The 26,605-nt window shown below is 45.9% G+C and overlaps 1 protein-coding gene across 7 annotated transcripts; it reads left to right on the top strand.

Annotated features, from left to right (window-relative positions):
- Nucleotides 1-1,320: 1,320 nt before the first annotated feature.
- On the top strand, nt 1,321-26,605 carry LOC109902231 (AT-rich interactive domain-containing protein 1A-like). 7 transcript variants are annotated; one of them, XM_020498414.2, is made up of 20 exons: nt 1,321-2,800; nt 9,558-9,776; nt 9,923-10,537; nt 10,744-10,851; nt 11,572-11,812; nt 12,154-12,243; nt 12,564-12,737; nt 13,336-13,654; nt 15,958-16,103; nt 16,613-16,719; nt 16,960-17,169; nt 19,004-19,208; nt 20,148-20,277; nt 20,452-20,639; nt 20,731-20,890; nt 21,119-21,244; nt 21,472-21,568; nt 21,771-22,635; nt 22,839-22,969; nt 23,403-26,605. In XM_020498414.2, the coding sequence occupies exons 1-20, from the start codon at nt 1,886-1,888 to the stop codon at nt 25,323-25,325; spliced, it is 6,969 nt and encodes a 2,322-aa protein (XP_020354003.1). In that variant the 5' UTR covers nt 1,321-1,885; the 3' UTR covers nt 25,326-26,605. The 7 variants fall into 7 exon arrangements, with proteins under 7 accessions (XP_020354003.1, XP_020353999.1, XP_020353997.1 ...); XM_020498410.2 differs by having other exon boundaries at nt 10,744-10,878; nt 16,960-17,175; XM_020498408.2 differs by having other exon boundaries at nt 10,744-10,878; nt 16,960-17,175; nt 21,472-21,589.

The raw sequence follows: 26,605 nt of genomic DNA, 5'->3' as shown, positions 1-26,605 counted from the left end.
CCCCCCCCCCATGTACACTGCTTCTACTCGTTGTTGATTATCTATGCATATTCACTTCACCCCTACCTACATGTACTAATTACCTCAACTAACCTGTCACCTTCACACTGACTCGGTACCGGTACCTCCTGTATATAGCCTCGTTATTTTTATGGTTACTTTCTATTATTATTTTTTACTTTAGTTTATTTGGTAAACTCCTCTTGAACTGCACTGTTGGTTAAGGGCTTGTAAGTAAGCATTTCACGGTAAGGTCAACACTTGTTGTATTCGGCGCATATGACAAATAAAGTTTTTGATTTGATCACTGTTGTCCGGAACAGCATGCATGTTTCATTGTTACTTGCCTCGAAGCAAGCATAGAAGTAACTTTGCTTGTCTGGTATACAAATCTATAAGATGTTTTATTGTCACATAGACCGAATAGGTGCAGCGACATGTGTTGTTTTACAGGATCAGCCATAGTAGTACGCCAACCCTGGAGCAAATTAGGGTTAAGTGCCTTGCTCAAGGGATTTTGTTAATTTTAGAGTACTGGGCAAAGTACCATCATTCATGAAGTGTGTTGTCAATGTTTATACATGTGATTGTGCCTCCTGACTGCCACTTACTGCCTTTTTCATTAGCTCTCCCTTTACAACTGTGTGTGTGTGTGTGTACATGGGGGGACTCTAGATTAACCTCACATTGATCAGAATATGGCTTAAATGCAACAACCCAATTCACCCCCCACCCCTCAAGGAATTTTGATACACTCAAAGAACAAGATGCAAAATGCTAATTTAAAAAATGACTAACTCTTGTTGTGAGTGGGATTCCCCACCTCAGGGCAAGGTCAGGGTTGGCCAGCGTAGTTCAATGTTGGCGGCTGAGAAAGCTGTGTTCGCTGCCCATCCCCCACACTCACAAGAGGAGTGTTTCTGCTTGCGCGGCTGCTGTTAGGAGAGAGAGAGAGACAGACAGACAGAGAGAGAGAGGGGGTGGGTAGGGAGAGGGCGTGGAATTAGTGAGAGGGTGCATTAGTCTCGTTCAGGCAAGGTTTTCCCTCTAAAATTCCGTGCTAATATTAATTTTAGGCTCATCTGAATTTTGATATTTAGAACATGCTAACATGACCAGATTGTAGCTGATTTGTGTGACTATCTTATTAATTGTTTTCACTTCCTCATTCATTCTTGCGACCTCATCCCATAGTATGCGCTCCGTAGTTCGCACACGATGACACATCGACACTGGTGAAATGCTACCCCCTCAGTCCTTGCCCAGAGCAGGAGTCTTTCAACCAAACGATATTCCTTGAACGTGGATACATCATAATGAAACAATGTATTTAATAGTAATTATTATTGACTTCCAAATCATGAAACATAATCACTCAATCATCAGGTGCCTGCTTGGCCTGTCGCATGTTGAATTGTTCAAAAACTGTCGATAGAATGGAACAAAGAAAATATGTATGTTTTGAGAATAGTTACATTTAAAACCCAAACATTACTTTACAAATGCAACCACTATTGTTCCCGTATGCAATGTAAAAATGAACGAATCCACTCCGTGTTCCCACTGAGCGCCAATCCGTACTTTACTTCTGCCTGTACGGCTCAGTAAAATGGCTGTATCTCGCGGAGCCTCGTGCTGGTTCGCTCCGTTCCTTGCGTCTACTCTCGCTCAGTAATAGAACCCCCAGAATATATGTCTGTTTATGCATCCTTGAGGTTTATTATTACGTGTCCAATTATTTTCACATCGGAATCAGGAGACAACCGGATTCGGTCCGGTGAAAGGGGTGGGAATGAATCGGGACAAGGATAAATGGTTATAAACAATTATTTATATTCAATGCTAGCGTTTGATTGTGACTGACTCGCCGAGAGAGGGGGGTATTATGGCCGCTCAGGTCGCCAGCGCCGCCACTCTCAACACAAGCCCGCCTTCCGAACTAAAGAAGCCGGATCGAGACCCAAATGAGGATTCTATACTGGGGGAAAAGCAGCAGGAAAACAAGCAGTCGGGATTAGAGCGCGGATCTCCGGGCCGGGGGGATCTGCAGGACGGGGCCGATGTTGGAAATGCAGGGGGAGGAGGGGAACCTGAGATGAAGAACGGGAACGGGAACCCGTCCAGGACTATTAATAATCAGAATGATTCCATCGGATCCGAGGGGAATAACCATCCCGGGATGGTACACCACCATGGGTCCGGTTTTCCTCCACCTTCTTATGGATACAGTCAACACTACGGCCGGGCCCCTTTTCATCAACATGGCGGACAACAAAGCCCTGGCATGGCAGCTGCTGCAGGTCCAGCCGTGCAGTCGAGCAATATGATGGACCCATATCAACCCAATTCGCACGACCATGGCTTTTCTAACCACCAGTTTAACAATTACAATCCATTCCCGAACAGAACTCCCTATTCTGGCCAAGGATACGGCATGAACCCCTCGCGTAATACCCAGGCTCCGGCTGCTGGGGGACAGCCAGCTAACGTTAAGCAGCAACCAGCAGGAGGACCCACAGCAATGGCTGCATCTTACAACAATCAGAGATATAATATGGGGAATCCACAGCCAACATCTACCCCAACCCTCAACCAGCTCCTAACCTCTCCGAGCTCCACGCGGGTATATCCAAATTACCCATCTAGTGAATATAGTAATCAGGAAGGAGCTAGTAAGGGACCAACAGACACGGGCAGTAGCGGTCAGTATGGAGGGGGGAATCTGGGTTGGCAACAAAGGACCCATCATCCGCCGCCTATGAGCCCTGGAAGTACAGGGCAACCCCTAGGTAGAAGCCAGGTAAAGGCCCATGTTCTAACGAATCTTTTTTACTGTTCATTTGGTGTAATCTTATGTATGTAATTCACAACGTAACAGGCCAGCCATTGTTGCAAGCCAGTTCGCTTGCAAAGACACTCTAAAATGGCTGCCTCTCGTTTTTCCAACACCATCTCATTAAACAGTATTTATTTAGTTGGTATGAATTCTATCACTTTCAGGCAACTCTTCTTCGGCAATCCTCCTTATGAGATTGAACTTCGAACGTTGAGAGAATGGAGGCCCGAATCTTGAAAGAGGTGAAAAAGCTCTAAAGGCCTATATTCATTACTCAGACTTGTTTCTCGGCAGGACGGTATATCACGTAATTAAACAGTTATTCCTTAATAGTGTATTTCTTATCGTTTGCACTGCTAACGTCAGTCGTTTTGGAATACAGTTTAATGTTTATGAATAGACTATACATTTTTATGTACACAAGTCTGTTTTGATCATTATGGAAATTGTGAAGTCAATGCACAGCATTAGCAAGCCCAGAACACAGATTTTGCCTAGACTCAAGTGTACAAGTGTGTTTGAAAGTGATTTTAAGTGGACCGTACGAGTAACTAAATTATGTAAAATGTTACATTTTAATCAACACACACTGGCCTATTTATGAGTGTCATTTGGCGCCTGTTGTCAGGAACTGCTTCCACCACTGCATTCTGCTTGTAAACATTGGCCTAGTGATTTGAGTGACTGACTGCAGGTTGCTTTGCTCTGGGTTTTGAATTGTGGAGGTAAAAATCCTGCTGTCAAACCCAGTAGACAGTTGGTCTTGGTTTGACATGCTAGCTGAGATCTGATTGGCTCCTCATCCTGTGCTCTTGGCCATTTATAATTGCATATGCTGTAAAGCAACAAAAAAAATCCCGATAAGTGCACTCCTCCACACTGCACAAATCCATGAGTGCTCATACTTAAACGCATTTTTGACAATTTCTCTAAATTACTACTTTGCAATCATCTGTTTCCCACACGTATGACACGCCTGTTTGCACTATTCCACATGCATTCTATAATGAGAGATGATCAGAGTTTGGCCCATTGATCAAGTTAATTACATTTAACTTTTGTCAATCCAGTTTGATATTGTGTACCATTTTCTGTGCCACTGTTTTTTATTTTATTTATTTTACATGCTATAGCCTAACCCATACCTGTTGAATTTCTAGATTCATAAACAACTGCAACCGTGACCAACATGGCAAATAGAAGAGTTCATGGAACTTTGTAGCCTTCACGTATAAATTCCTAACCGTATTTGCACCATCCTATAAAGAAAGGCAGATGAAAATGGCTATAGCATCTTGACCCTCATTGTTAAGCATCCACTATCTCCTCTCATTTTGGATCAAAGTAAAGTGACAAGGTAAATCACTCAAGTTAATAATGTATTATTACAGTCCTTTTAAATAGTTTTTGTATCTGCACCATGCATTTATGAGCTACAAATTTGAAACGAAGGAATTTTTCTTAGTGGTTGAGATGTGTACACTAGATGCCAGATGATGAGCACTTCATCATAAACATTTAACACAATCATTTGAAGGATCAAAGACTGTGTGGGTGTGATATGAATGAAATAAAGACATTGCTAAAATAACATTATTTGACAAGGTCAGGTTTGCAGACCATTTTGACAGGATTTTTCACATTTGGAAGCAACTGAATTTGATCCACTGTAGGCCAGAGTTTCCTCAACTCGGTCCTGGGGCATCCCTCGGTGCACGTTTTGGTTTTTGCTCTTTTACTATACAGCAGATTTCAAATACTAAGCTTGATGGTGAGTTGGTTATTTGAATCAGCTGTGGGGGGGGGGGGGCTTGGACCAAGTTTGGGGAACCCTTATGTAGGCTACAACAAGAACTTGCAGCAGTACCTGAGAACCCAATCTGGCGCAATCATATTTGGGCGTGACCACTTTATATATCATAGAAAGCTGAGGTCGTCAGAGCAGATTTATCTGCGCATGTATATCGCCCAGACCTAACCAACTGTCATGAAATATGTATATATATATATATATATATATACATACAAGCTTCGAAACTACAGTGCGGCCAATCTGATGGATGCCCAGTTGTCTTTGGTTTACATGCCATAACTCACTAGCATATTAAAGTAGTAATACTCATTCACCTTTACTTCTACCTGACAATGTTTTGGTCATCAATAGGATCTTTGTTAGGTTGGTAATGGTAATTGCATGCCAATGTTAACATGTTAGGGAGACATCATCCACTATGTCCCATTTGATGGGTTTATCTATCAATGACATTCCTGTGTTGACACTGCATAGTGAGGTGAACATGAGCCGTGTGTGTGGCATGAGTAGCTGCTGTATCTCATGTGCCACTCTGTCTCTGTGTGACTAAGAATTCCTTCTAACCCCCTTGGCCAATCACAGAGACCGTCCAGCCGCCTCTCCCCCGCCTAGGGAGTCTCCACTCTGTCTTATGCAGATTAGCCATGTGCTGCTTTTATTTATTTCAATTAATTATCTGGAAGCTGGGAAATGTCAAGAAACGCTTTTTGCCCTCCATTTCTAAAGGCCTTTGTTTAGCAGTGACGTGCCAGAGCTGTCTCAAGTCTCAGAGCAGTGTGCATTGACAAGGGTACAGATAAAGAATCCAAGCCCATAAGAATTGACTGTGGTAAATGAATGCTTATATTTTAATTAGCTTGTCCATTTGTTGTTATTAATGTTGTTATCGACATGGAATCTTTTGATGACCCTTGTTTAGGTTGTTTTGAGTTGAACAAGTTAAACGGATAGGCCTAAGGTTAGCGATTTACAGAGTGAAATTATAATGTTGAGGAAATGGAGGCCTAGAGATTTAAGAACTTTCTCCATTGAGACGATACATGACTCATAGTTGTGTTCGCATCATAACAGAGAACAGTGAGTAGGCTACTTCTCCCTCCATTTATGATGTCATTCATTCAGAGCCAGAATTGCCCCCCCCCCCAAATGGGAAACCGGCTTGGCCTCGAACCAAACAGAAGCACAGCTAAGGATGTTTTTATTTAAGATTCGGCAGACTGCCCTCCATTTGAGATTATTATATATATATATAAGTATTTAGAAAGTCACCAATTGTGCAAGTTCTCCCACTTAAAAAGATGAGAGGCCTGTAATTTTCATCATAGGTACACTTCAACTATGACAGACAAAATGAGAGGGGGGAATCCAGAAAATCGCATTGTAGGATTTTGAATTAATTAATTTGCAAATGATGGTGGAAAATAAGTATTTGGTCACCTACAAACAAGCAAGATTTCTGGCTCTCACAGACCTGTAACTTCTTCTTTAAGAGGCTCCTCTGTCCTCCACTCGTTACCTGTATTAATGGCACCTGTTTGAACTTTTTATCAGTATAAGACACCTGTCCACAACTTCAAACTTCACTATGGCCAAGACCAAAGAGCTGTCAAAGGACACCAGAAACAAAATTGTAGACCTGCACCAGGCTGGGAAGACTGAATCTGCAATAGGTAAGCAGCTTGGTTTGAAGAAATTAGGAAATTATTAGGAAATGGAAGACATACAAGACCACTGATAATCTCCCTCGATCTGGGGCTCCCGTGGGGTCAAAATGATCACAAGAACGGTGAGCAAAAATCCCAGAACCACACGGGGGGACCTAGTGAATGACCTGCAGAGAGCTGGGACCAAAGTAACAAAGCCTACCATCAGTAACGCACTACGCTGCCAGGGACTCAAATCCTGCAGTGCCAGACGTGTCCCCTGCTTAAGCCAGTACATGTCCAGGCCCGTCTGAAGTTTGCTAGAGAGCATTTGGATGATCCAGAAGAAGATTGGGAGAATGTCATATGGTCAGATGAAACCAAAATGTAACTTTTTGGTAAAAACTCAACTCGTCGTGTTTGGAGGACAAAGAATGCTGAGTTGCATCCAAAGAACATCAAACCTACTGTGAAGCATGGGGGTGGAAACATCATGCTTTGGGGCTGTTTTTCTGCAAAGGGACCAGGACGACTGATCCGTGTAAAGGAAAGAATGAATGGGGCCATGTATCGTGAGATTTTGAGTGAGAACCTCCTTCCATCAGCAAGGGCATTGAAGATGAAACGTGGCTGGGTCTTTCAGCATGACAATGATCCCAAACACACTGCCCGGGCAATGGAGTGGCTTCATAAGAAGCATTTCAAGGCCTAGTGGCCTAGGCAGTCTCCAGATCTCAACCCCATAGAAAATCTTTGGAGGGAGTTGAAAGTCCGTGTTGCCCAGCAACAGCCCCCAAACATCACTGCTCTAGAGGAGATCTGCATGAAGGAATGGGCCAAAATACCAGCAACAGTGTGTGAAAACCTTGTGAAGACTTACAGAAAATGTTTGACCTCTGTCATTGCCAACAAAGGGTATATAACAAAGTATTGAGAAACTTTTGTTATTGACTAAATACTTATTTTCCACCATAATTTGCAAATAAATTCATTAAAAATCCTACAATGTGATTTTCTGGATTTTTTTCTCTCATTTTGTCTGTCATAGTTGAAGTGTACCTATGATGAAAATTACAGGCCTCATCTTTTTAAGTGGGAGAACTTGCAGAATTGGTGGCTGACTAAATACTTTTTTGCACCACTGTGTGTATATATATATATATATATATACATACATACATACATACATACATACAGTTGAAGTCGGAAGTTTACATACACCATAGCCAAATACATTTATACTCAGTTTTTCACAATTTGTGACATTTAATTCTAGTAAAAATTATGTCTTCGGTCAGTTAGGATCACCACTTTATTTTAAGAATGTGAAATGTCAGAATAATAGTAGACAGAATTATTTATTTCAGCTTTTCTTTCATCACATTCTCAGTGGGTCAGAGGTTTACATACACTCAATTAGTATTTGGTAGTATTGCCTTTAAATTGTTTAACTTGGTTCAAATGTTTCGGGTAGCTTTCCACAAGCTTCCCACAATAGGTTGGGTGAATTTTGGCCCATTCCTCCTGACAAAGCTGGTGTAACTTAGTCAGGTTTGTAGGCTTCCTTGCTCGCACACGCTTTTTCATTTCTGCCCACACATTTTCTATGGGATTGAGGTCAGGGCTTTGTGATGGCCACTCCAATACCTTGACTTTGTTGTCCTTAAGCCATTTTTCCACAACTTTGGAAGTATGCTTGGGGTCATTGTCCATTTGGAAGACACATTTGCGACCAAGCTTTAACTTTAGCTTTAACTTTAAGACTGATGTCTTGAGAAGTTGCTTCAATATATCCAAATAATTTTCCTCCCTCATGATGCCATCTATTTTGTGAAGTGCACCAGTCCCTCTAGCAAGCAAAGCACCCCCACAACATGATGCTGCCACCCCTGTGATTTACATTTGGGATGGTGTTCTTCGGATTGCAAGCCTCTCCCTTTTTCCTCCAAACATAACGATGGTAGTTATGGCCAAACAGTTCCATTTTTGTTTCATCAGACTGGAGGACATTTCTCCAAAAAGTATGATCTTTGTCCCCATGTGCAGTTGCAAACCTTAGTCTGGCTTTTTTTATGGCGGTTTTGGAGCAGTGGCTTCTTCCATGCTGAGCGGCCTTTCAAGGTTATGTCGATATAGGACTCGTTTTACTGTGGATGTAGATACTCTTGTACCGTTTATTTCCAACATCTTCACGAGGTCCTTTGCTATTGTTCTGGGATTGATTTGCACTTTTCGCACAAGTACGTTCATCTCTAGGAGACAGAACGTGTCTCCTTCCTGAGTGGTATGACGGCTGCGTGGTCCCATAGTGTTTATACTTGCGTACTATTGTTTGTACAGATGAATGTAGAACCTTCAGGTGTTTGGAAATTGCTCCCAAGGATGCACCAGTCTTGTGGAGGTCAACAATTTTTTTTCCTGAGGTCTTGGCTGATTTCTTTTGGTTTTCTGATGTCAAGCAAAGAGGCACTGAGTTTGAAGGTAGGCCTTGAAATACATCCACAGGTACACCTCCAATTTACACAAATTATGTCAATTAGCCTATCAGAAGCTTCTAAGGCCATGACAAAATTTCTGGAATTTTCCACACTGTTTAAAGGCATAGTCAACTTAGTGTATGTAAACTTCTGACCCACTGGAATTGTGATACAGTGAGTTATAAGTTAAATAATCTGTCTGCAAACAATTGTTGAAAAATGACTTGTCATGCACAAAGTAGATGTCCTAACTGACTTGCCAAAACTTTAGTTTAACACAACATTTGTGGAGTGGTTGATAAACAAGTTTTAATGACTCCAAGCTAAGTGCATGTAAACTTCCGACTTCAACTATATCTATATATATATATATCTATATAGCTCCGTATTGGCCATATATATTGCTCCGTAACTATGGCACAAAAAAAGGTTAATGATCGTGGGAAAAATGTAATAAATAAAACTCCCCTCGTTCCCTTGGCTCTTGTAATGCTTTCACGTGTTCTGTTGACTTGCCTTCTGTCATATTTTCTGTTTTTGTACCTATCAGGATGGGAAAATGCATCCCTATAGCTCTTGCTGTGTTGGGAAACTTGAAATGTGTGATTTGGCTTGCATGAGAGACCCCTGCTAGATAATTAAAGTGCCTATAAACTATAGTGTAGTCATCTGCCCGTATCCAAGTCTTTTGTGATCTATGGTACATCCTGTCACCCGCACCTGTCATAATATTTTATAGTGTTCATGTTATGAAGTGTTGTTCATGTATTTGATCTTCTACTCCACAGCCCCCAGGTGCAATGGATCCGATGGCTAAAATGAGAGGCCAGCCGTATGTTGGGGGCAGTCCATACTCCCAACAGCCTGGGCAGGGGCCTCCCCCAGGAGCCCAGCAGGGTCATGCATACCCGGGCCAAGGCTACGGTCCACTTAGCTCCCAGAGATACCCGGTGGCCATTCAGGGCCGCACCCCTGGGGCTATGGGAGGCATGCATTACGGGCAGCAGGTCAGTGGTGTCATCAAGCTGACTTAATCCTACATTCTCTCACACTGAAATCAGCCCTCCTTCTCTTCACACACTACTATATGGATTGCTTATCATATGCCTACCCATTTGTTTGATTTCTAACTTTGGTATGTATTTGTGTGTAGATGCAATCTTATGGACAGCAGGGACCAGGAGGCTATGGGCCTCCGGGCCAAGGGCCCTACTACAGCCAACAGGGCCAGGCTTCACACCCAGGCCAGCAGCAAGGGCCCTACCCCCAGGCACCTCCAGGACAGCAGGGTGGTCAAACCACCTACCCTCAGCAGCCCCACCCTTCCCAGACGTCATCCTCCCATGCCCAGGGTGGGCCGCCCTATCCGCAGCCCCATATGCCCCCCCAGTCCCAGGGCCCGCAGCCAGGTCCATCCCAAGGGCCCCCACAGTCTCAACCTCCCTACTCCCAGGGCCCTGTCCAGGCTCAGACCCAGTCTGGTCAGCCTCCTTACCCCCAGCAGCAGGGGCCTCCCAGTCAGCCACCACAGCAGGCCAGCTCCCAGGTCCCAGCAGGGTCGCAGCCCCAGCTTAGCTATCCACCCACGCAGGGCCCACAGCAGATCTCCACACAGCAGCAGCAACCCCAGACACCCGCTCAACCCCCTCAGCAACCACCAGGTCACAGCCAGCATCCACAGGTCCAGCCTGCATCCTACTCCCAGAATCCTCCACAGCAACAGTCACAGCAGTCACCTTACCAACGCTTCCCTCCTCCACCACAGCAGGTACAACTGAATTTGGTGTGTGTGCACGCACACAATTGATGTTTTATGATTGAGGTACCTTTGATATCGTCATTGAACGTGCAGTACCGGTTGCCATACTTGCTCAGCAGATGGAAGGCATTGGTATGGTCACTGTGTATTCTCATGTACGCAAATATGTGTATGTGAATGCTCTTCAATTCCGATTGTCTCGTTCTCTCCCTCAGGAGATATCCCAGGACTCGTTTAGTTCCCAGTCTAGCGCCCCTCCCTCCAACCAGCCCAAAAGTGGCTCGGAGGACGTCAGCGTACAAGGCCGGCCGTCCAGCCTACCGGTGAGTCCTCACCCAACCTGTGCAAAGGTATACTATACGCCTATAAATCAAATTATTACATTGTTCTGAAATCATAATGCATTGAAACATGTTTGCGTGATTCCATGACCCATTTTAGTCTTAACATAGTCAAACTGGTGTGTGTGGTGTTGTGGTTAATTAATGCTACCTGTGTTTATTTTGTATGGCATTTGAGTGTGTTGGTCTGTAGATGTCATTGGGCATGCGTAGCGAACTTGCAGAAATGTTGTGTGGCAGTCTGGGAGATGAATATTAGTACATTTGAGCAGAGCTCGGGCCTGGATAAAGTGAGAGCGAAAGCAACGGTATAGATTGTATAAAATTTACATGGCAGGGCTGCTCCATGCTGAGTCGGCACACATCCATCGTAACCATGACAACCCCCTGCTCTAATATGCTCTCTTTTCCTCGACAAGATCAATAACCATAACTATGTGTGTCATATGTCTCCAAACCTAGTAGAAAGTGTGCTGCCATGCTTTCCAAGACTGAGGAGAATAAATTGTGCTTGCATCCTGTATGTGCTTCTGTTGTGCTAGTAGACAGAGCTACAGGAAGTGCATGGAGTCGTTATCAAGACGTCTCACTGCTAACTGTACAGTCAGCTAATGGCTGTCATGTCGATTCCATCAGGCCAGCGTTTTTCCACAGCGTCTCCTCACCATAGGCCCCGTTCTCTCCTGTCTTGTGTGTCTGCAGGATCTCTCAGGCTCCATCGATGACCTGCCCACGGGCACGGATGGCGCTCTGAGTCCTGGCGTGAGCACTTCAGGTGTGTCAAGCAGCCAGGGTGAGCAGAGCAACCTGGCCCAGTCGCCCTTCTCGCCCCACACCTCTCCCCATCTGCCAGGCATCCGAGGGCCCTCGCCGTCGCCCGCCGGCTCCCCTGCCAGTGCCACCACCTCCCGCACGGGACCCCTCTCACCCGCCACAATGCCAGGTGAACACACGAGTGCGCACACATACATGGGTTTTTCTGACATGTACTAGGACACATGCAATTTGTTATACATATACACGATAACAACAAAATGACCATAGATTGAAACAGTGGAGCTACTGCAGTCAATAATCTTTTAAAACGATACGGTGCTTGGCTGCAGTAGGATACAAATCATTCAAATCCAGACAGAAAATATTTACACAAGAAGCAATCTATGGTCATTTTGTTGGATTAATTTAAGTGTCCCTTAAATATTGTTAACTAAGTAGTGACATTTGTGGCCTTGTTCGTACTCAGACTTCTTATTTACATATTGAGACGACCCTTCTGTTGTTTAGGGACCCAGATGCCCCCTAGACCATCGAGTGTTCAGTCTGACGGGAGTCTGCACCCCGCCATGAGCCAGTCTCCCATGGCCCAGGACAGAGGTGAGTTCACCCTAACTGAGAATCCCCTCACACAGTACTACCCCGCTCTGCAGGGATCACTTACAGTGTTCTGTTTTAATGAAACTTTGGCTGCAGTTTCTTTTATGGTACCTGGTACTTACCAAAAATTGTGTGGTAACAATAGGTACTTTCTGGTACTTCAAAATAATATTACATGTAATTGCCATTTTTACCATGTACGTTCTAGGTAAATACTGGCAAATTTCTGTACCGAAGCCTTCTGATGTGTCTTATGAGAGATTTCCAGTGTTTTGTTGGAGGATTAACATCTTTCACCCTCTCTTCTCTGACCCTGCCAGGGTTCATGCAGAGAAACCCCCAGATGCCCCCCTACGGCTCACCACAGTCTGCCTCTCCCCTGTCACCCCGACAGTCCTCTGGAGGCCAGATGCACCCTGGGATGGGACCTTATCAGCAGCAGAACAACTCCATGGGGGGCTACGGACCTCAGGGTGGGCAGTATGGCCCACAAGGTGAGTTCTGTGGGTTACACTGTGCAACAAAGGGAAGGGGCTGGTGGCAAAATATCAACATTTGGTGCACTTGAAAAATAACAACTCAGTTGATATACCAAATAGACTTTTAATCATTTTGACTGCCAATGTATAAATGCTTCCCACTTAATTATCTCACCATCCTGTCAAGTTGCTTCTTGTTTGTTCCCCCAGCCAAATCCATGGAATATGTATTTTTGCCTCATAGGAATTCCCTCCTATCAGCTCATCCCTCCCTCTCCTAGCCTAGCGCAGCTATTTTTAGCCATGGAGAACAGTCAGCTGACATAGCAGAGCCCCCCTGTCAGTAGAGCTGCCACTATGATGGCAGGCTCATAGCTCAGTGTGCACAAATCCACTGTCAGCGCAGTATAGTGCTTCAACAGACATTAGCATTAGCTTCAACAGACATTAGCAGTCATGTACACCTTTCACAATAGAACCCCAAGTTGATTAAAGATTTAGTTTGTTGTTTTGCGCATATAACTAGTCTTCCCAATGTCACCAGAGCAGTGTTTATTTTTTATTTTTTAACATACATTTTTTACACACATTGTTTTTGTCCATTCTATTACAGGTTATCCCCGGCAACCTGGATACAACAACATGCCCAATGCCAACTACCCTGGCATGGGCAACCCCATGAACCCTGGCAACCCCATGTCTGGGCAAGGGGGGCTGCCATTTGCAGGCATCCCCCCTGGTAGAATGCCTCCGGGCCAGGTGGGAGTGCGTCCCTATGGCCCCAACATGGGGCCCAACATGCCACCCAACATGGGTAACATGCCACCTCAGGTGGGCTCAGGGATGTGCCCTCCCCCCGGCCTCAACCGGAAGGCCCAGGAGGCTGCAGCTGTAGTCATGCAACACGCTGCTACCAACTCCATACACAGCAGGTACACTATACTTTTTACTAAACCATATTACACATGTACAGTGCATTCGGAAAGTATTCAGAGCCTTGACTTTTTCCACATTTTGTTACGTTACAGCCTTACAGGCAGACCAGACAGCTTGCTCGCGCGCATGTTGATTTTGTCCACCCACACTAGACGCGATCAGGACACGCAGGTTAAAATATCAAAATGAACCAACAATATTCATTTGGGGACAGGTCGAAAAGGATAAACATTTGTCCTGGGATATAAACATTGGGTTGTTATTTTACCTGAAATGCACAAGGTCCTCTACTCCGACAATTAATCCACAGATAAAAGGGTTTTCTAGTAATCTCTCCTCCTTCAGGCTTCTTCTTTGGACTTTATATGGTGGTTGGCAACCAACTTTAAGGTGCATTACCATTACCGACTGGAGTGTGGACCTCGGTTCATCTTTCAATCACCCATGTGGTTATATGCTCCTATAAACCAATGAGGAGATGGGAGAGGCAGGACTTGCAGTGCGTCATAAATAGAACCAAGTTCTATTTTAGTGTCTGGCTATGCAGACATGTGCGAGCAGTCTGGATTCAATGATTGAATAACATGTATATGTATATTAATTTTGCAATGCTGGCGTGGTCAGCATGTTATTCTAAAATTGATTAAATTGTTGTTTTTTCCTAATCAAGCTACACAACCGAATAATGACAAAGCAAAAACAGTTTTTTTTTTTTGAAATGTTTGATAATTTTTTATAAATAAGAACTGAAATATCATATTTACATAAGTATTCAGACCCTCTACTCAGTACTTTGTTGAAGCACCTTCGGCAGCGATTACAGCCTCGAGTCTTCTTAGGTATGACGCTACAAGCTTGGCACACCTGTATTTGGGAAGTTTCTCCCATTCTTCTCTGCAGATCCTCTCAAGCTCTGTTGGTTGGATGGGGTGCATAGCTATTTTTAGGTTTTGCCAGAGATATTCAATCGGGTTCAAGTCCGGGCTCTGGCTGAGCCACTCAAGGACATTCCGAGACTTGTGCCGAAGCCACTCCCGCATTGTCTTGGCTGTGTGCTTAGTAGTTGTCCTGTTGGAAGATAAAACCTTCGTCCCCAGTCTGAGGTCCTGAGCACTCTGGAGCAGGTTTTCATCAAGGATCTATCTTTACTTTGCTCCCTTCATATTTCCCTCGATCCTGACTAGCCTCCCAGTCACCGCCACTGAAAAACGTCCCCATAGCATGCTGCTGCCACCACCAGGTTTCCTCCCGACGTGACGCTTGGCATTCAGGCCAAAGAGTTCAATCTTTATTTCATATGGTCTGAGAATCATTTAGGTGCCTTCTGGCAAACTCCAAGCAGACTGTTTTGCCTTTTACTAAGGAGTGTCTTCTGTCTGGCCACTGTACCAAAAAGGCCTGATTGGTGGAGTTCTGCAGAGATGGTTGTCCTTCTGGAAGGTTCTCCCATCTTCAGAGGAACTCTGGAGCCCTATCAGAGTGACCATCAGGTTCTTGGTCACCTCCCTGACCAAGGCCGTTCTCCCTCGATTGTTCAGTTTGGCCGGGCTGCAAGCTTTAGGAATAGTCTTTGTGGTTCCAAACTTCTTTAATTTAAGAATGATGGAGGCCACTGTGTTCTTGGAGACCTTCAATGCTGCAGACTTTTTTTGTTACCCTTCACCAGATCTGTGCCTCGACACAATCCTGTCTCTGGACAATGCCTTCGATCTCATGGCTTGGTTTTTGCTTTGACATGCACTGTCAACTGTAGGACCTTATATAGACAGGTGTGTGCCTCCACCCAATATGTTATTTTTTTAATCATTGTTAATGTGTTGAGTATGGGATATCTGGCCCTAACTAGTAGATTTTCCTATACTTTGAAGGTCCTGTGAAGGCAGTGAGAGGAGGAGTGATTAGAGCAGCAGGAAATAAAGAACAGAGGAGAGAGCAGATGAGATGAAGACAGACTTACTGAGAGGTAGACAGGCAGAGGCAGACGAGATGTTCTCCAGCCCGTCACTACGAGGAATACCTGACTCTCACATTACATCCAAACACATTAAAAACATTGGAAAGTTCAGATGCAGATTCAGCATATTTTCTCTCTTTAGGCTTTACGGTCTTCACAGGTGTACAAAGTCACTAGACATTTTTGTATCAAGAACAAGGAAATCCCCCTTGCAATGGCACTCTTAACAGTCTTTCTTATTTAGTGATATTGTTGCATAACTGATTGTTTTTCAGCAGGAGAGGAATGTTTTTCACTCTGAAATCATGCTACATGTTAAAAGTGTGGTTGTCCCTCATCGTTCAGGATGCCTGGCTACCCCAACATGCCCCCTGGCATGATTGGCCCTGGCGCCCCCTATGGCCCTCCCATGAACAACATGCCTGGCATGATGAACGCGCAGGGTGGCTCGCCTTTCCCTATGGGGCCCAACATGGCCAATAACTCCAGTGGTGAGTACTGTTGTCCAATACTGTTGCTCCATGGTGCCCCAAGTTTATCTGATATGTCAGGATGACTTTGGGACAGTGGTCAGTGGCATAGGTTTGCTTTGGGGTGGCCAGTAAGTAAGGCCTGATGCCATTTGTCTGCAGTGTTTTCACACTAGACCTTTTTCTCATCTGAAAGTTCTAGCATAGACTGATGAGTTTTCCAAAACAAATATTGTTTTAGTGCAGTCGTTGTTAATCTAAGTCACACTTGAGGAAAGTTTTTGCATTGGTTTCACCAGAGCACTTCCTATCCTGTTTGAAGATAACGTTGGTCAATGAACAATGGCCGCGGTATGAATAAGTTCTATAGGGCAATCTTTGTTAGTCTGTAATGTCTGAAATTAGAATACCAAAAAATGTCAGCTGCCTCTGGTCATTCAGCAGTTGTTTGTTATATGTCCTGATGCCGAGAATTGTTGTTCAAAAGCTGTTGAACAGTGCTCAACCCCACAATGTACCCTTGTACCTAGGTTTGGCCCCAAGTCCAGAGTTTGGTATGGATGGAAAAATGAACCAGGGCCAGAAGATGAACAACAAAGTGGACGGAACACCGAAAGCGGAACCGACTAAATCCAAGGTGATAAGATAATGGCTTTGTCTGTCCAATTTTGTTTAAGGGCTTGTGTGTACGTTAAAAGAAACTACGTTATAAACCATATTGTTTTTAAACTGTTAACACACGTGTTACCATCATACTTTTGACTTTATTCCGTGGTTATTACAGTTGCCAATGAGCTAGCTACTAAAGGGAAATAAGACCAATGGGTTTATAACCCAACCCTTTCCCTCATGACTGCTCTCTCTTGCCGCCTTCCAGAAGTCGAGCTCTTCCACGACAACCAACGAGAAGATCACCCGTCTGTACGAGTTGGGCCCCGAGCTCGAGAGGAAGATGTGGGTGGACCGCTACCTGGGCTTTATCGAGGAAAAAGCCATGGGCATGACCAACCTGCCTGCTGTGGGCCGCAAACCCCTAGACCTCTTCAGACTCTACGTCTCGGTCAAGGAGATTGGAGGCTTCGCACAGGTCAGTGTAGGTTTGTGCTATACTATGCATGCATGCACTGTAGTGTGTTTGATCTATTTATTTCCCTATTGAGGTGCCCTCTTGGCCAGGTTTCCCTTTATAAAAGAGGTCTTCTGACCTCAATGGGAATTCCTGGATAAATATACACAACCGTTAGAAATGTCTTTGTTTTTGAAAGAAAAGCTCATTTTTTGGGGTATTAAAATAACATCAACTTGATCATTAATAAATTGATCATTAACAATGTCTACCGTGTAGACATTGTTAATGACTATTGTAGCTGGAAACGGCAGATCCTTTTTAATTTTTTTAATCAAATATCTACATAGGTGTACAGAGGCCCATTATCAGCAACTGTCAATCCTGTGTTCCAATGGCACCCTGTTAGCTAATCCAAGTTTAGAATTTTAAAAGGCTAATTGGTCATTAGAAAACCCTTTTGCAATTATGTTGGCACAGCTGAAAACTGTTGTATTGATTAAAGAAGCAATAAAACTGTCGTCCTTTAGACTAGTTGAGTATCTGGAGCATCAGATTTTGTGGGTTCGATTAGAGGCTCAAAATGGCTAGAAACAAATAACTTTCTTCTGAAACTTGTCAGTCTATTCTTGTTCTGCGAAATGAAGGCTATTCCATGTGAGAAAATGCCAAGAAACTGAAGTTCTTGTACAATGCTGTGTACTACTCCCTTCACAGAACAGCGCAAACTGGCTCTAACCAGAATAGAAAGAGGAGTGGGAGGCCCTGGTGCATAACTGAGCAAGAGGAAAAGTACATTAGTGTCTAGTGCTTTACAAGTCCTCAACTGGCAGATTCATTAAATAGTACCCTGCAAAACACCAGTCTCAACGTCAGTGAAGAGGCGACTCCGGGATGCAAAGAAAGCCATTTCTCAGACTGGCCAATAAAAATAAAAGATTAAGAGCAAAATAACAGACACTGGACAGAGGAATAATAGACACTGGACAGAGGAACTCTGCCTAGAAGGCCAGCATCTCGAAGTCGCCTCTTCACTGTTGACGTTGAGAATGGTGTTTTGCAGGTACTATTTAATGAAGCTGCCAGTTGAGGACTTGTTTGAGAAACAGCCGCCTCACTAGACACTAATGTACTTGTCCTCTTGCTCAGTTGTGCACCAGGGCCTCCCACTCCTCTTTCTATTCTGGTTAGGACCAGTTTGCGCTGTTCTGTGAAGGGAGTAGTACACAGCGCTGTAAGAGATCAGTTTCTTGGCAATTTCTCGCATGGAATAGCGTTCATTTCTCAGAACAATAAGACTGACGAGATTCAAAAGAAAGTTATTTGTTTCTAGCCATTTTGAGCCTGTAATCGAATCCACAAATGCTGATGCTCCATATACTCAACTAGTCTAAAGAAGGCCAGTTCTTTAATCAGAACAACCGTTTTCAGCTGTGCTAACATAATTACAAAAGGGTTTTCTAATGCTCAATTAGAATGTGCCATTGGAACTCATGAGGGATTGGTTGCTAATAATAGGCTTCTGTACGCCTATGTAGATACTCCATAAAAAAATCTGCCATTTCCAGCTACAATAGTCATTTACAAAATTAACAATGTCTACAATGTATTTCTGATCAATTTGATGTTATTTTAATGGATAAAAAATGAGCTTTTCTTTCAAAAACAAGGACATTTCTAAGTGACCCCAAACTTTTGAATGGTAGTGTAGGTTCAATAAATAACTATTATGCATGCACAAACACACCTTAGAACATGTATAAACACACCATGCACAATCTCTTGGTTATTATTTGCTCATCCCCTTCTCTCTGGTCCCTGTTTTAATGTCCCGGTCTTCATGCTCTATGTCCAGGTGAACAAGAACAAGAAGTGGCGTGAGCTGTCCACCAACCTGAACGTTGGCACGTCAAGCAGCGCCGCCAGCTCCCTGAAGAAGCAGTACATCCAGTGTCTGTACGCCTTCGAGTGCAAGATTGAACGCGGGGAGGACCCCCCTCCTGAGATCATCACTGACAACAAGAAGGCCAACCAGGCCAAGGTCCAGCCACCCTCCCCAGGTCAGTGCAGATGGTTATCCACACTATGCTGGGTCGTAATTATTAGGCATCAAACGTTAGAAACCGGACTGAAACTGGTTGGGACTACCTGGTCTTGCCCAATATGAGAGAACCTTTTTGCAATGAAAATTGGTGTCATTTTTTTGTTTGTTGGGAAGTTAATGTATTTTATTTGAACAGGGAGTCCCATTGGGACCAATATCTCTTTCACAAGGGAGCCCTGCATACGCATAATTTACAAAATACAATATAAAAATATATTTTTGTAAATAATCACATTCATCAGCAAAGAGGTCCCCAGTCAACATTTTGAACTGCCTGAGAGGCACCAGAACATCCAGTTGTAGGGAACTCTGTAGATTTACCTAACTCTGAGGAGACTGAAGAGATTTCCAGAGTTAGCCATCCTTGAGACAGGGTATTTTTGTAAGAGAACTTTATAAATCAAAATAAAGCAATGAATCGACCTACTTCAATTCAGAGGACCAGCTTACTATCTGGTAAAGAATGCAATGACGTGTACTGAACCTGACGCCATAATGAAAACTAAGTGCACTATGTTAAATGTATCTAACGGCTTTAATGAAGTGGCAGCTGCATTCATATAGATAATGTCGCCAGTCTAGTATTGGTAGAAATGTCGATTGAATGACCTGTATAATTAAGCAATAAGGTGTGGCCAATATACCACGGTTAAGGGCTGTTCTTAGGCACGACGCAACGCGTAGCCTTAGTATTTTGGCCATATAGCACAAACCCCCTAGGTGCCTTATTGATATTATAAACTGGTTACCAATGTAATTAGACCAGTAAATAGTAATTATTGTCATACCTGTGGTATATAGTTTGACCACGGCTTTCAGACAATCAGCATCCAAGGGCTCGAACCACCCGATGAAAGTCAACTCTAACTGAAATGTCCCTCTTTTTTTCCGGTAGCTGGATCAGGTTCTCTCCAGGGCCCTCAGACCCCCCAGTCCACCAGCAGCTCTATGGCCGAGGGCAGCGACCTCAAGCCCCCCACACCTGCCTCCACCCCACACCCCACCCAGATGCCACCCGGGGCCAGGTGGGTCGCAGCGCTTCAATCTCATCCTCTTTGAGTTATCAATTGCATTCAGGAGATTCAATTCTTCAATTGGATGTTTAATTTACTTATTGAATTTAAATGGAATTCACCCCAACTCTGATATACGCTTTGATAAATCCCTATTTACTCACTAAACGTCCCTCTATCTTTTAGGAGCAATGTGGCCCTGCAGGACCCATTTGCTGACGGTAGTGACCCTACTTTCCCCAGAAGGAACTCCATGACCTCTAACTCTGGCTACCAGTCTGGCATGAGCACCCCAGAGATGCCAGGTCGCATGGGTCCAGGGCCCTATGAGGGTCCAGGGCCTAACAAAGACCCCTTTGGTGCCATGCGGAAAGGTGGGTAGAAGAGGCTACAAGAAAGATCCCTAGAAACTGATGGTGCTGGGAAGCTGGGTCCCTTGCTGACGTAGTGTGTATTTCTTTCCAGTTGGGGAGCAGTTCTTGCCTGCCAGTCAGGGTCCTAACAGTGGGATGGCTGAACAGCAACAGTTTAACCGTGGGCCTCCACCAGGTGCTATGGGGAACATGTCGATGGCTCAGAGACAGCAGTATGGACCAGGCCCTTACGGACAAGGCTACGAGAGGAGGTAAGACCCTACACACGCTTATAGGCCATAGAAATATAATTACTAGAAAGGACATCCACATGCAAGTCAATGTGTCTACGATGGGTGGACTGGCGGCCATATTGAGTATAATTCTATTTCTATAGACACCATCATGACTGTAGCAGTCTGCTCATTTCCTTTTTTTCATGGAAATAATTGTACTAAGTGTGGTCAACCAACGTTGTCCTATGTGGTGGTGTTTACCAGGCCAGAGCAGGGGATGGGCCCAGAGGGCAGCATGGGATCTGGTGCACCGCAGCCAAACCTGATGCCCGCTAACGCCGACACAGGGATGTACTCGCCAAACCGCTACCCATCACAGCAGCAGCCACGGTCAGTTCACCACCCAGTACCCTCTATCTCAGGTGCGGTCTGTTGCAGACAGACACCATGCACCGACTGTCCCAGCATTTATAGTCCTGCAATATTGTAAAGGTTGTTTTTACAATGAGGGTTTATTTCACAATGAGGGTTTATTGGTACACTAGCAGTATACTGTAGCAATATTAGACACTCGGCTTATGTGGAATGTCTTGCTAATATGTTGTGGTTGTTTACAGGAATGATTCCTATGGTAATCAATATCCTGGCCATGGTACTCCCCCTGGTGGTTCCTATCCAAATCAACAGCCAGGAATGTACCCACAGCAACAACAGGTGATGGCTCCAACTCACTGTGTATGTACTGGAAGTGTGACGTCACTGTAAAGTGGTAACCACTAGCCATGTGTTATTACCCCAAAAAGTAGTACTTACTGTATAGATGAGTAATAGCCATAGGGGGGAAAGTAATAGTCATCAACATTCATCTGATGCAATGTAATGGCACCGCCTACCTAAACGTCTTTGCTCTGTACAGAACTACAAGCGTCCTGTGGAAGGGGGCTACCCACCAGCGAAGCGACACGAGGGGGAGATGTACAGTGGGCCCTTCAGTGCAGGGCTGCAGCAGCAACAACCGCAGCAGCAGCCAGGGGCAGCCTCTGCACCCCCTGCTGGCCAGCCAGAGATGTACCAACCACAGTACAACAGCGGCTCCTTCCCCGGCACTGACCGCCGCCTGCCTGGTCCCCAGGGCCAGTTCCCCTTCCCCTTCAACAGAGAGCGCATGCAGGCCACCACTGGGCCCAACGCCCAGCCCTCCATGCCGCCTCAGATGATGCAGCCAAGCCCTGACGGCCCCCAGGGTGGCGCGTGGCAGGGCCGCGGGGAGATGAACTATCCTGGCAATTACCCCAACCGGCAGGGTGGCCCCCCAGGGGGCTCAGCCCAGGGACCCGGACACCCCGGCATGAACCGCGGTTCGGAGGAAATTATGTCATCGGAGCAACGCATGAACCACGAGGGCCAATGGGGGCCAGGTCAGATGGGTCCTCGGCAGCCCCCCTACGTTCCTGGAGGGACGGCCCCGCCCATGACCCGCACCCTGCAGTCCAACTACCAATCCGCTCAGGCCATGCAGAACCACATTCCACAGGTGTCCAGTCCTTCCCCCATGCCCCGTGGGGGCCCCATGGAGAGCCGGACGTCGCCCAGTAAATCTCCCTACATGCACAGTGGCGTCAAGATGCAAAAGGCAGGGCCCCCGGTCCCTGCCTCTCACATAGTGCCCCAGTCTGTACAGTCCCCTCTGATCCGTAGAGATATGCCCTTTCCCCCAGGCTCAGTGGAGGCCACCCACCCTATCCTAAAACCACGCCGACGCCTCACCACGAAAGATATCGGTATGGCTATCACAACCCAGAACTCCACCCATAATCACAATATTATTATACATGCAGTATACAGTATTAACTATTTAGTGATCCCATTTGGACACTACAATTGTTGCTTCAGCCCTATATGAAAGTGTTTGTATTGTGTGGTCCATCAGTACTGTGAAGGGTATCAGCATGAGTTAAAATACTGTATTTGTTTATCTCCATAGGGACCCCAGAGGCTTGGAGGGTGATGATGTCCCTCAAGTCTGGACTGTTGGCTGAGAGCACGTGGGCCCTCGACACCATCAACATCCTCCTGTATGACGACAACAGCATCTCCACCTTCAACCTCAATTTGGTGAGCTAACAAGACAGGTAGCCTAGCAGTTAGAGATTTGGGCCAGTAACCAAAAGGTCGCTAGTTCGAATCCCTGAGCAAGGTGCTTAAACCTAATTTTGCCAGACCCTAGCTGTGACCCCACTCGCTGACGGTGTCTTTGGGAGAGTCGGATATGCAAAACTCTTAACAATTTACACACTTATACATGTGTGAAATAGGACAAATAAGCACCCACCAAATTATTATTACACTGGCCACAATGTGGGAGAGGTTGCATGTTAAACCTATACAATCAGAAGTGTAATATTTTCTTATTTAGGGCTTCTTTTGTTTTTACATTTATCCTTTCACAAATTATAAAATTTCACCTATTCCCAAAACCGTTTCTATATTTTCTGTCATGTCATACAATGCAAACTTTTGATCTTCTCCTACATTTCCTCCTCCTCAGCTGCCTGGCCTGCTGGAGCTGGTGGTGGAGTACTTCCGGCGCTGCCTCATCGAGATCTTCGGCATCCTGCGCGAGTACGAGGTGGGCGACCCCGGCCAGAGGACTCTACTGGACCCTGACGCCCTGGACAGAGACTGGAGCTGCACGGAAGATGAGGAATCAGGGGTGGAGGACATAGAGGGAGAGGAGGATGACGACGATGAGGAAGAAGAGGTGGTGGTGCAACGTTCAAAACAGCCGGCCGGGACGACAATCGAGGGACAGGCTCCGGTGAAGCAAGAGGATGAGCAGGAGTCGTGCTCAGAACGGGACACTCTGAAAGAGAAGGACGCTGAAGATGAGGAGAAGAGCTTCTCTAACTTTGAGCAGCCCAGCTCTTCATCGGACCCCCCTGCCCTGGGCCCGGCTACCCCCCAGAAGAGACCCAAACAGGCTAGCAAGTTCGACAAGCTCCCCTTGAAGATGGTACGGAAGAAGGACCCGTTTCCGGCAGGCAGGGCAAGCCAGAGAGGAAAAGTGCAGGAGTTTGACAGTGGGCTGCTCCACTGGAGCGCCGGCGGGGGAGACAGCACAGAACACATCCAGACCCACTTTGAGAGGAGGGAGGAATTTCTGGTCCCACGAGAACGAGTGCTGGTCGTCCCAACAGCCAAGAGGAAAAGGCTAGAAACAGAGATGGTGGGGGACAAGGACAATGCTACCCCCACAGAGAAAGATAAGCAAAAAGGTGGGGGAGATCAGAGGCCCTCCCAGCCATCATCCACAGAGAAGGCCTCAACAACAACCGACACCTCAGCCGACGGTAAGGAGGGGAAGTCCGAGCACTCGGATGCTGAGACAGAGGAAACGTCACAGACGGAAGAGCCCCAGAGCCAGCAGGAGAACGACAAACCGAGCGGCCCTCCTCATCAACAAGTCCCCCAGCGTGTGGTGGAGGACGAGCCTCACAGCAAGGACGAGGGCCCACTGCTTACACTGGCCAACTGGCAGGACGCTCTAGCCCGCCGCTGCGTCTGCGTCTCCAACATCGTGCGCAGCCTCTCCTTCGTGCCTGGCAATGACCAGGAGATGTCCAAACACCCTGGCCTCATGCTGCTGCTGGGTCGCCTAGTGCTGCTGCACCACCGCCACCCTGAGAGGAAGCAGGCCCCGCTCACCTACGAGAAGGAGGAGGAGTCTGATGACTGCCTTGGCCAGAGGGACGAATGGTGGTGGGACTGCCTGTCGCTGTTGAGGGAGAACTGCCTGGTCACTCTTGCCAACATCTCTGGCCAGCTGGACCTCTCCATCTACCCCGAGAGCATCTGCCTTCCGCTGCTGGATGGCCTCCTCCACTGGGCCGTGTGCCCTTCGGCTGAGGCCCAGGACCCCTTCCCCACGTTGGGGCCCCACAGCGCAATGTCACCCCAGAGACTGGTCCTGGAGACTCTCAGCAAGCTGAGTATCCAAGACAACAATGTGGACCTGGTCCTAGCCACGCCGCCGTTGGGTCGGTTAGAGAAGCTGTATGGGACCTTGGTGCGGCTGGTTGGGGAGAGAAAGGTGGCCGTCTGCAGGGAGATGTCGGTGGTGTTGTTGGCCAACCTGGCCCAGGGAGACAGCATGGCAGCGCGCGCCATTGCCGTGCAGAAGGGAAGCGTGGGTAACCTCCTGGGCTTCTTGGAGGACAGCCTGGCGGCCACCCAGCTACAGCAGAGCCAGAGCTCTCTGCTGCACCTGCAGGGGATGCACTTTGAGCCCACCAGTAATGACATGATGCGGCGGGCAGCCCGGGCCCTGCACGCCTTGGCCAAGGTGGAGGAGAACCACTCAGAGTTCACACTCTACGAGTCACGCCTCCTTGACCTCTCAGTGTCACCTCTCATGAACTCGGTGGTGTCTCATGTCATCTGCGATGTACTCTTTCTGATTGGCCAGTCATGACAGCTGTAGGGAGCTTTGGCTCCACCTCCTCTTGGTTTCGTCCCCCTCTCACCCCCTGGTTACAACCTGGCTTGTATGTGTGTAGGGGACAGGGAAAGTTCAAGTGACTGTTTTTAATTTATGCAAACCCTTCAGATTCCATTCTCTGAGCCTTCTCTCGCTGTTCTCACTCAAGGAGAAGGGACGTCACAAAGCTGCAGTGGTGGATTTACAAACCAGAGACTCCACAAACTGACACAACTTGTAACATTAATGCCAACTAGATGACATAGTGCGGGAACCCGGGTTTAGGAGTGTTCCACACGTTGGGGGGGTTGTATTTTTAATAAAGATGAATAAATAGCTGAAAAACAAACTGTAACCAAAGTTGCTGTCTTGTTTACAGTACGTTTGGGCATAATGTGTGCCCTTGCTCTCTCCTCGAGAGCACAGTGAGTGAGTCAGACTCTGGTTCATGTTTGGAGGTAAAGCAGACTGAGGAACAGCTTGATCTGATGGTATAGTGTCTGTAATTGGATGCTTACCAGTCAGCCTACAACTCAGTTGGCTGTTGAGACACCTTCACTGGGAGGCCTGTGCAGTAGATTGTAGGGCATTTTCTGTACCGTACTGCTCTTGAGTGTCAGGCATTCTGTAAACAAGTTTCATACAGAAAAACGTTGACAATGCAGCTCTACTAGAGTTTTAAAAGTTAATTTTAGTTTTGACGTTAAAAGCTAAAAGGCTTTCCCCAAAGTACCGAGAACCTACTACAACACCCTTACCTCCTCTCTTTAGCCCTTGATTGTATGAATTGACCCTTGTAAAATAAATCACCTCTTAGGACTGGTTTTCAACTAAAGATGCAGCTTTGCTGTGGTGTATATATATGATGTTGTACATTACACTTCCTTTCTCTGTCTCTGTCTGTGTCACTATTCCCACACTTTTTGTTGATGAGGAAAGGAAGGTGACCCATGAGTTTGGTTCCTGTCATCCAGTCCCTGCTGATAGACCCTCTCCCCTCCGGCCTCTCACTCCATGGCTCCTTAGTACGGCAGACTCGGATCAAATCTGTTCTCCTGGTACAAAAAAAAAAACTCTAGATGAAGAAACACACATTTGACAATTCTTTTCTCCAGCGATATGGATATTTGTATTTCAGACTGTAGCTAAAACATGTAAATTCCTCCTATCCCCTTTTTTTTGGTTCAATGAATATCATTTATTCAGTATGAAATCTTTATACTATATGTTCCACGTGGTAAGAATAAATGTACATTAAATCTTCGTAAGATGTT

The sequence above is a fragment of the Oncorhynchus kisutch genome, linkage group LG13 (assembly GCF_002021735.2).
Source record: "Oncorhynchus kisutch isolate 150728-3 linkage group LG13, Okis_V2, whole genome shotgun sequence".
NCBI lineage: Eukaryota > Metazoa > Chordata > Actinopteri > Salmoniformes > Salmonidae > Oncorhynchus > Oncorhynchus kisutch.
This window is presented reverse-complemented; position numbering and strand designations above follow the sequence as displayed.

What these genes read in the sequence shown, in the direction of transcription:
- LOC109902231 (XM_020498408.2), top strand. Translation starts at nt 1,886, where the DNA reads ATGGCCGCTCAGGTCGCCAGCGCCGCCACTCTCAACACAAGCCCGCCT. An exon ending in CGGAACCGACTAAATCCAAG is followed by an intron (nt 16,720 to 16,959) that starts GTGATAAGATAA and finishes GCCGCCTTCCAG; the next exon opens with AAGTCGAGCTCTTCCACGAC. An exon ending in CTTTGGTGCCATGCGGAAAG is followed by an intron (nt 20,640 to 20,730) that starts GTGGGTAGAAGA and finishes ATTTCTTTCCAG; the next exon opens with TTGGGGAGCAGTTCTTGCCT.